Source organism: the organism of the source record quoted next, unplaced genomic scaffold (genome assembly GCF_019419815.1).
Source record: "Pyrus x bretschneideri cultivar Hongxiangsu unplaced genomic scaffold, Pyrus_bretschneideri_v1 Contig3, whole genome shotgun sequence".
NCBI lineage: Eukaryota > Viridiplantae > Streptophyta > Magnoliopsida > Rosales > Rosaceae > Pyrus > Pyrus x bretschneideri.
The window spans coordinates 13,127,099-13,136,356 of record NW_025999612.1 but is presented as its reverse complement, the minus strand read 5'-3'; the positions used below and the strand labels follow the sequence as shown (position 1 = coordinate 13,136,356).

The window sequence follows — 9,258 nt, the reverse complement described above, 5'->3', positions numbered from 1 at the left end:
AACTTTCCAGTGTAAAGTCACACCACGTGACGACATTTGATTGCGCCTTCATGCTTAAATGCCGTCGTTTCACCAGGGTCAGATCTTTATCCTTCTCCTCAAAACGTCACCCACATGCCCACATGCAAAAACCCAGCCTTACTGAAAACGACAACACTTCCCACAAAAATAAAAATATATAAATATAAATAAAAAATACCAAAAATTATATAGAATGGAAGTCCCGAGCCCCGACACGCGTCCCACCCAGCATCACTCCTCACTACTCAAACCAGCTGCGACGCATCAAAGGCTCGGGTGCCGCACGTGGGCTTGGACCGGCAACTCGAGGTCGGAGACCGACAACCAGCCGGTGGCCGGTCGCCCCCACCCACAAAAGGTACGTTCTTTACAAATCCGACGGTCCAGATTCAACACTGTCACCCAATTGAAATGTGAGCGGAAGGAGGAGCTACTGAGAAGTTATTATATAGCTAGACCTCTTCCTCCCTTCGTCCCTGTCTTACTCTCTATCCAAACAAGCAAGAATTTTGAGCTCTGCTTCTGAAAGTTCAGGCCTTTTTTCCTGCTGGGGTTCTAAAGAGTTCGAGAAAGTTAACTTCTTTGTTGGTTTTGGTGGAATTTGGGTCTGAAATTTTGAGCTGAAAGGTTGGAGTAATGGAGAGGGATTTTCTGGGTCTGAGCTCAAACAGTGGTGGTGCGACTCTGAAGGAAGAACCCAATAAAGAAACCAAGAATTCAGGTTTGCTCTCAGGTCTTTTTTATTAGTTATTAATTGTATTTTATGGAGTTTGATTTTCTTGTGGATGAATTTCTCTGTTTGTAATTAGTATTTTGAGCTTGTGTTGAATCTGTTTGGTTGCATGTGGAGCTTGGAACCTCAGTTAAGTCTAATTTGCTTTAATCCCACTTTCCTGATCAAAAGAATCCACCTTGCTGACTGAGTAAAGATATTTTTGGGGAGGGGATTTGATTTTCTCGTGGATGAATTTCTCTGTTTGTAATTAGTATTTTGAGCTTGTGTTGAATCTGTTTGGTTGCATGTGGAGCTTGGAACCTCAGTTAAGTCTAATTTGCGGTTTAGTTTCTTAATCCCACTTTCCTGTTCAAAAGCATCCACCTTGCTGACTGGGTAAAGATATTTTTGGGGGAGGGGGATTTGATTTTTTGAACTCATGACCTCGGATGCATAGGTATACGCTCTTAATTACTTAAGTTACAAGTCTGTCGCAGTAAAGATAAATATCGATTTAACTCAATTACAGTGTTTTTATAGGTTTAAGGTTGATTTATGCATGCATACTGTTGAGAGTGAATCAACATAAGGGAAATGAGGGACCTTGCATGTGGCTGTAAGTAGCTGGATTACTCTCCATATTTACCAATTGGTTTTATGGTGGAACCTCAACTTTCTTCATGTATCATAAAGAGATTGTTCCATATGTGAAGCCTAATGGCCACACGTGCTCCAGTCATCCAATTTGTGTTGTCCACAAATTAGGCTTGAAAATTTGCCACACGTGAGGGGCATGCTGAAAGCAAATCCCACATCAGTAAAAAAGAAAAGAGGACCTTGCATGTGTTTATGAATAGTTGGGCTACTCCCCATATTGCCAATTGGTTTTGTGGTGAAACTTCATCTTTCTTCACATATACCATACTTGAGCTTAGTAAAGTTGGCCAAAGTAATATGCTCTTCCCTATGCACCCAAGTTTGAATGCCCTCTCCGTAGTTTAAAGAATTCAATGTAGAATATCTCTTGAATAAAAAATAAAAAAAAGGATTTATACGTAAATTGGTAAATTGGGGTTGCTGACTGTAACTCTGTGACTTATGAGTCAGTCAGTCAGTCTTATGGAAACGTTTGGGTTTGCTTGCTGATGACTTGGTTACAAGAACACGGTGTAGTTGTCTTTAGTTTTACACTCCTTGCACTTAAAATAATGTGCCCCTTGTTTTCTTCCATATTTTAGTTTGTTGGGTTAGGCAGGATAATTTTTTTTTTTTTTTTCCGCTAACGTGCGTATGAGATGTCATGGATTAAAGCAACGTGTCACGTTCACTTTCATAGTTAAAGAATTTCTGCATTGATCAAGGCTGGCAGGTAGTACAACATTTGTATTAAAAAACCTTATGCAAATGTGAAACATTTATATTAAGTTTATGATTGATGAATTTTATAATGCATTGTATTTGAATAATTCCTTTTGATAACATGGAACTTGTGGTCTTCTGAATTATATATATATTGTTCTTAAATCTGCTCTTGTGAATAGATTCTGCCTCTCTGGATCGTACCAAGAATTATAATAAAGTACGTATTAAATATACATACGCGATATAAAGTATACTAATAATAATAATACTTTATAGTGTATGGCTTCTTATCACAAAGTGTGCTCCGCAAATGTTCCAAAAGGAGGATTATAAAATATTGCAGGAGTTTGCTAGAACTTTGAGGTCTTTTGTAGGAGCTTGCTAATTCTTTGAGGTCATTGGTTGTTTTCTGCTTCCTCATCTATTTAGAAAATAACGTAAGTTAACAATTTGCACGTTACATATGGCTGTATTCGTATTATCGTTATGGTAATCTCTTTGCTTAAAGATTCTTTGTGTTAAGAATTTATGCATCTCAGTTAGACAGCTGTGATGAACACACTTGTTGAGATTTGTTTTCGATCTTGGGTATAATTTACTGTAACTACATTCCGAGGAAGAAATGTTTCTTGTTGGCATCTATTTACAGAGCCATATAACCTCAAACTTCCCATATTGCTTATTTGTGGGGTACTTTAAGCGATCATCAGCACAGTGAAGGAATTTATTTGTTCAAACTATTTGCCCGACACTCCATTTTTATTGATTTTGCAGCGGTGCCAAGAAGTTCAGGGATGCAGTGGTCATTTTCAAACAAGGTTTCTGCACCTCCGCAATTCCTGTCTTTCAAGGCTCCTCAAGAAGATGGGCCAAGAAAAACTGCTCATGATAATTCATCTGCATTTACTACTATATCAACTGCGGATGCTTTTCACTCCAGCCGGAAGTTGTTCTCTGGTGGGATTCAGGTATTTCTTCTCTTACTTTCTGAATCTTTTTCAACATCGCCTCAGGTATTTAGGATTTGGGAACAATATTCTTACTTATCAGTTTACTGAAGAAGCACAAATGAAGTTTGAATCATTGTTTATTTAAAGTTACTTTAATGTAGGCTCATTTTTGCACAAATTTTGTAGAAAAATTTCGTTTTTGATAAGCAAGCTGGAAACCACTGTGCAACGACAGTATATCCTATGCCTCAATTTGATGCACATTCAGTTCATCAATCACAAGATGTAACGATATACCCGCTAGTCAGCCAACACAACCAAAGGATTCCGATTACTTTGAGTTCTCCAGTTCTTCAGTCCCATGCTCCTGTTGGGCATACTGGTTCTACCATAAAACTGCAACCACTTGGAGGAGTTCCGGTTCTGGCCCCTGTATCTGCTCTTCCTTCTACAACCTCCGTAGTTGGTACCACTGATCTCAGGTACTTTTAACACAGACCATATTTAGACCACATTTCTGCTTGTAAGCAAATGCAATTGTACAACGTATATTGAATCATAACTAGTTGGAAATTCTAGATGCTAAGTTGAATTACTTTTGCAGGAATGCATCCAATTCTTCTGGGGCGCCTGCTCAGTTAACCATCTTTTATGCTGGTTCTGTGAACGTTTATAATGATATATCTCCAGAGAAGGTATTGTATATTTGAATATTTGATTCTTAAGTTTGCACATAAATTAGGTTCTTTGTTTTTAATCTCTTTATTTCTCTATTTAGGCCCAGGCTATTATGTTGCTGGCTGGAAATGGATCATCTCCAACTCATTGTAAGGCAACATCCGTAACTCAAGTGCATGCACCGATACCTAGGCCTTCACTAGGAGGCGACGGTTGTTTCAGGAACCAGTCCTATATTACATCTTCAGTCTCTGCACTTCCAAGTCCTCTTTCTGCAACTTCATACGTGAGTTCTAACTCTGGAGGAGCATTTAATAGCACCAATGAAATAGCTATAGTGAAACCAGTAGGAACTTCAGCGTCTCCTGTTGACCGCTCAGAGCCTTCTACAGAAGTCAGTTCAGTGGGATCGCCTATGACAAACCTGATTCCAGCAGGTATAATTTGTGTGCTTTCTTTTATGTATGCTAGTGTTACTGTTATACTTTGTGATAAACAATGTCTTCTGTTCTTGTTTTTTCATTGAATTTGTGAGCATGAATAACATCTCTGTTCCCGTGTTTGCAGTACCTGTGCCTCAATCACGTAAAGCATCCTTGGCCCGGTTTTTTGAGAAGCGTAAGGAGAGGTAAATTTCAACGGTCACTTTTCCTCTCTAGTACGTGCTTACATTAACATATACAGAAACGAATTTGTAGAACAAAGCAAAAAGTCCCACATCGGCCATCTCACAAACAAATCACAACTTATATCAAATGGTTCCGCTTCTATTGCATCGAGGCTTTTTGCATAAAAACCCTACACGTATAGATTGAAGTTAATTGCCTTTGACGTGAATTTGATACAATCATTAACACTTTGCTTATCGATTCTTTTATCGCATCCAGACTTGGGTACCAAGTTTTATCAACTGACATAGAACTTTGTGTGTTTAGGATGATGAGCACAGCGCCATACAGTGTCGGTAGAAAATCTCCAGACTGCAGCACTCCCGGATCGGAAGGTGTGAGTTTCTCGCTCAACTCTTCGAGTTCTTGTCCTCCCCAGTCTATAAATTAGCGCTTACGCGGTGGGGTGCGGTCGAAATGGGAAGAAACAACAAAAGCTTCCAATTGCTTCGGAGATGTTGGCATAGATCATTGTTTTAACAGTTGCTTGTGTGCTGGTAGTTGTAAGATCAATTTTTTGACCTGAAGGATTAGATAATATAGATATATGGTTAAAGTTTTATGTTTTTTACTTTTCACTATGCTGTAAAAATGTATTGTTTTACCTTCCTGCGTTGTAAGGGCAAAATCTAGAGGCCATGTTTTTGTATTGATATGTTTATGTTTGGACAATTTGACATGAATGGAATGAAAGCAAACAGATTTTGCCTTCTGAGAATGCAAATTACAATTAGAGGATAAATGAATGTGTTTGACTTGGAATTCAAGCGGTTAGAAGTTACTTCGACGCACAGCTCTCTTTGTCTTAGTGCTTCTTATTAAAATGAAAATTAAAAGTCATGGCAATTAGCACCAAAAAGAAAGAAAAAAATGCAATGATTACATGACATAATTGGCAAACTTGTTAGGATTAAGTTTTAAGCACATGAACAAAAGTAGTGTACATGAAATAGGTCAATTGATCAGAGTAATGTGCTACTATACATGTCCCCTTGCACTTTAGTCAATCTCAAATTTCGAAAGTGACTTCCGCATGCCTTCTTGTCTCCTCCAACTCTTTATTTTTTTAAAAAAATATTTGGTTACTCAAGAATAAGTAGGAAGACATACTTAAAACTCTTTGTGTTCGAATCACATAGTTTTATATTATGAGTAGAACTGTTTATATTATGAGTCCTCTGTAAAGATCATTTCTGCAAAAAAAAAAAAAAAAAAAAAAACTAAGGTCGTTTAGTCAATTTATTGTAGCAAATATAGAGACGATTCTTAATACTTTTACCAATTTCATTCATCTGATTTTATACATTTCGATAACCAAAAGACATTAGTTTTAATTAATTTTTTACAAAAATAGTATTTGTAAAATGATTTATAATATGAACAGTTTCGTAAAACAACTTATTATTCTTTTCTTTTTTTTTTCTTTTTAAATTGCACTTACTTTTGGATTTTGCCCTAAAAAGAAGGGCCGGAACGCTGTAAAAATCTGAGGGTTGAGTAACGGCAAAGTCCATCACTACTAGTTTCCAAAAAAAAAAATAAATGTCCATCACTACTAACACGGTGCGTTCTCACCGAATCCCAATTTCAAAAATTCCTTCCACAAGCTTCAAGCGCTTTCGGCTTTCGACTTTCGACTTTTTTGAAAAGTGATTCTTCTGATTCGCGACTGAGACAGACACGGAAAGAGAGAGAACAATGGATGCTGCAAAGTTACGAGAGCTGAAGGAGTTCATCAGCAAGTGCAAGTCAAACCCTTCAATTATTCACACCCCTTCTCTCGCCTTCTTCAAGTCCTATCTCCAAAGGTATCAACTTTGCTATCTTTGTATACGATTGTATATATTGATTGTGTATGCTTGTATGTGATTGGAATCTAATTCTTTGTTTTTGGCATGTGGGTTTATTTGTTTGCAGCCTCGGTGCTCGGATTCCGCCGGTTCCGGAAATGGTGAGAGCTCTTATTTCTTCACAGTAAAGCTTCAATCTTTGTGCAAATTTTAGTTTTTTGTACTTTGTATTGATGTATCACATGTTTATATGCATATGGGAGTTATAGACTTGCATAATTAGCGTTTTGGGAATGCTGTGCTTCTGATCAGTCAAGATTCCAACTTTTCCTCGATTTGAAATTGTCTAGGAAATTTTCACTTTCTCAGAATTTCAAATTTCAGTAGGTTTTGTAAGTGGCAGGAATTTCGGATTTCCCCATGTTGTTTTATAACAGTTTGGCACAGTCACGCGCACGCGCACAAGCACGCATGAGTAAACTTCCTAAGTACTTTGGTTGCATCGTGTTGTGTTTCGAGGAATTCTATTATGACCATGAGAAACCATGGATGTTTAAAGCCGTTGCGTTGCTAAGATTTGAATGAAAGCAATAGTGATTGGCAATTCAATGGCTCCGAACATCCATACGCTTGCTCACTTTTCTCATGCATATAGGAGAATTTCTTGTTCTGGTCCTCTTCAGTGTTATTTATTTCTAAGAATTATACCAGACAAAGAAATAACGGGATAACCCATAATGCTACGTTGACGAATTCCCCAAAACTTTGAGCATTCTTTTTATTGTTTGTGTTTGTGTTTGTGTGGTTGTATTATATTTTGCTTGATATTTTTGTTGTGTTGGTTCTGGTAGCAGGATAAAGATGACGGTGACATGTCAGACACGAAACAACATTTTGATGTCAAACGTGAACCATCTGGGGATAATGACGATCACATTGTTGAATCTGATATCGAGTTGGATGTTACTGATGTTGTGGAGCCTGATAACGATCCTCCACAGAAGGTAAGGGTTATAACACCCTCGCCTATTATGCTTAATTTTTAACCTCTCTAAATGATCCTTCCTTTAAAAGTTGTACCGGGTCTATTTTTCATGTCCAGATGGGAGATCCGTCAATTGAAGTTACAGAAGAAATGCAGGATGCTGCACAAACAGAAAAATCAAAAGCTATTGATGCTATCTCTGAAGGCATGGCATCTGCTTGTTCTGAATCTTTAATTAGCATTTTAGTTGACATTTCTCAGCTTGTTTCACTGTCTTTTAATTGGTTGTTTATCCTTTTCAGGTAAGCTGGACGAAGCCATAGATCATATAACAGAAGCCATAGTGTTGAACCCAGCTTCAGCTATACTAAAAGCAACCAGAGGTAAATTGATTACTATTTTTTCTAAATTCAATTTTTGCTTTTATTTAATTGTGCCTACATTTTTTCATGTTTTGGTCGCCTTTTTTCATATGTATCGTTCCCTTAGAAACCTCGTATCCTTGCTTTCAGCTAGTGTCTTTGTCAAACTGAATAAACCAAATGCGGCAATTCGTGATGCTAATGCAGCTTTAGAGGTTGGTTGATGACCCTCACTGTACTCGTTCTTGTATCCACTGTACAAGAAGTTTGAATTTTTTACAGTAGTGAATATTGACAAGTGATCTCTATGTATATGCTTTTTCCAGATTAACCCTGACTCTGCAAAAGGATATAAAATGAGAGGAATGGCTAAGGCCATGTTGGGTCAATGGGAAGAGGCAGCGAGTGATCTGCATGTAGCATCAAAGTTAGATCATGATGAGGAGATTGGTTCGGTGCTTAAAAAGGTGATTTTCCTCATTCTAGAAGAAGTTAACGAAACTGTTCCTTTACAATTTCATTTTTATTTCAGGTTGAACCTAATGTTCACAAAATTGAAGAGCATCACAGAAAGTATGAACGCTTGCGTAAAGAAAGGGAGTCAAAAAGAGCTGAACAGGAGAGAAAGCAGCAAGCTGAAGCTCGAGTGAGTATTGTACTAGAGTTAATAATGCTTTTGTTAAGAAATATCACATCGTTTTTGGTAGATGTGGCGGTATTTGTTTGCTCATTCATTTTATGCATTGTAAGGCCTTGTGGAGGCAGTAGTCATTTTCCCTTAATTCCTTGTGTCACTAAATAATGACCTCATATAAGGGACAGATATGGCTGACCCCATGATTTGAGACAAAGACAAAGACGATGGCAAAATAATAGAGAACTTTCATACGAAACTAAACTACAATTCTTTCAATTTCATGTAGGAACGGGATGCGTCGTCTGCTCTTAAGGATGGTATGACATTTGGTTTGTTTTATTCGTATGCCATTTTGTATTAAAATAATGCCGGTATTTTAAAGCTTCATGTCGACTTCATAACACCATTTGCAAGATATCATCTATTTAATTTCGATTCTATCATTTTTTGGTTTTGACAGGAGAAGTAATTGGTATACACTCAGCCAGAGAATTAGAGACAAAGTTGAATGCTGCTTCAAAGACATCGCGCCTTGCAATCCTCTACTTCACAGCAACATGGTGTGGTCCTTGCCGCTTCATATCTCCTTTGTATACAAGCTTAGCTGGAAAGTACAAAAAAGTCGTTTTTTTGAAAGTTGACATCGATGAGGCAAGAGATGTGGCTGCAAACTGGAATATCAGCAGTGTTCCGGCCTTTTTCTTTGTGAAAAACGGTAAGGAGGTTGACAAGATGGTGGGGGCAGACAAAACTGCACTAGAAGGGAAGATTGCACAACATGCAGGGTCAATCTGAGCAAATCCTGGTGCGATTCTGTTGGCCTTTGTAATGGTACTTGCTTAAGTCATAAACTGAAAGAGGTTTCCATCTGGGAAGATTGTTATATTCCGACAAAGTTGTGTCGTAAAATTACTAATTTATGTGTGTGTACTGGAAATAAAATGTTACTTTCTCGCCCAGTCGGATCTTTTACTGGAGACTACCAATATGAAATGATCTGTATTTCCTCTACTTCTCTTTATGTATGTGTCCAGACATCGTCAAGAATCGAAACGTAAGCGTTATTGTTTACTATATAGTCTTTCAAACA

At 37.7% G+C, this 9,258-nt stretch overlaps 2 protein-coding genes across 5 annotated transcripts; both read left to right on the top strand.

Moving 5' to 3' along the window:
• Window positions 1–254: 254 nt before the first annotated feature.
• On the top strand, window positions 255–5,106 carry LOC103946915 (protein TIFY 6B). 3 transcript variants are annotated; one of them, XM_048589827.1, is made up of 8 exons: window positions 1,092–1,193; window positions 1,277–1,352; window positions 2,873–3,066; window positions 3,235–3,530; window positions 3,653–3,743; window positions 3,827–4,163; window positions 4,294–4,354; window positions 4,662–5,106. In XM_048589827.1, exons 2-8 carry the CDS (start codon window positions 1,331–1,333, stop codon window positions 4,783–4,785), a joined length of 1,125 nt encoding a protein of 374 aa, XP_048445784.1. In that variant the 5' UTR covers window positions 1,092–1,193; window positions 1,277–1,330; the 3' UTR covers window positions 4,786–5,106. The 3 variants fall into 3 exon arrangements, with proteins under 3 accessions (XP_048445783.1, XP_048445784.1, XP_048445785.1); XM_048589826.1 differs by lacking the exons at window positions 1,092–1,193; window positions 1,277–1,352 and adding an exon at window positions 255–742; XM_048589828.1 differs by lacking the exon at window positions 1,277–1,352 and having other exon boundaries at window positions 1,101–1,193.
• An 848-nt stretch (window positions 5,107–5,954) lies between these two features.
• Window positions 5,955–9,179, top strand: LOC103946917 (TPR repeat-containing thioredoxin TDX). Of its 2 annotated transcripts, none has more exons than XM_009357740.3 (10): window positions 5,955–6,202; window positions 6,312–6,345; window positions 7,039–7,188; window positions 7,287–7,374; window positions 7,472–7,552; window positions 7,682–7,746; window positions 7,858–7,998; window positions 8,064–8,177; window positions 8,455–8,485; window positions 8,629–9,179. In XM_009357740.3, the coding sequence occupies exons 1-10, from the start codon at window positions 6,093–6,095 to the stop codon at window positions 8,961–8,963; spliced, it is 1,149 nt and encodes a 382-aa protein (XP_009356015.2). In that variant the 5' UTR covers window positions 5,955–6,092; the 3' UTR covers window positions 8,964–9,179. The 2 variants fall into 2 exon arrangements, with proteins under 2 accessions (XP_009356015.2, XP_009356014.2); XM_009357739.3 differs by having other exon boundaries at window positions 7,036–7,188.
• The last annotated feature ends 79 nt before the right edge of the window (window positions 9,180–9,258 follow it).

Bases quoted from the DNA above. Each gene is read 5' to 3' on its own strand.
- LOC103946915 (XM_048589826.1), top strand. From the start codon at position 658: ATGGAGAGGGATTTTCTGGGTCTGAGCTCAAACAGTGGTGGTGCGACT. The intron at 743-2,872 runs GTTTGCTCTCAG...TTGATTTTGCAG, and splicing joins TAAAGAAACCAAGAATTCAG to CGGTGCCAAGAAGTTCAGGG. The intron at 3,067-3,234 runs GTATTTCTTCTC...CAAATTTTGTAG, and splicing joins TGTTCTCTGGTGGGATTCAG to AAAAATTTCGTTTTTGATAA.
- LOC103946917 (XM_009357739.3), top strand. From the start codon at position 6,093: ATGGATGCTGCAAAGTTACGAGAGCTGAAGGAGTTCATCAGCAAGTGC. The intron at 6,346-7,035 runs GTGAGAGCTCTT...TGGTTCTGGTAG, and splicing joins TTCCGCCGGTTCCGGAAATG to CAGGATAAAGATGACGGTGA. The intron at 7,375-7,471 runs GCATGGCATCTG...TATCCTTTTCAG, and splicing joins TATTGATGCTATCTCTGAAG to GTAAGCTGGACGAAGCCATA.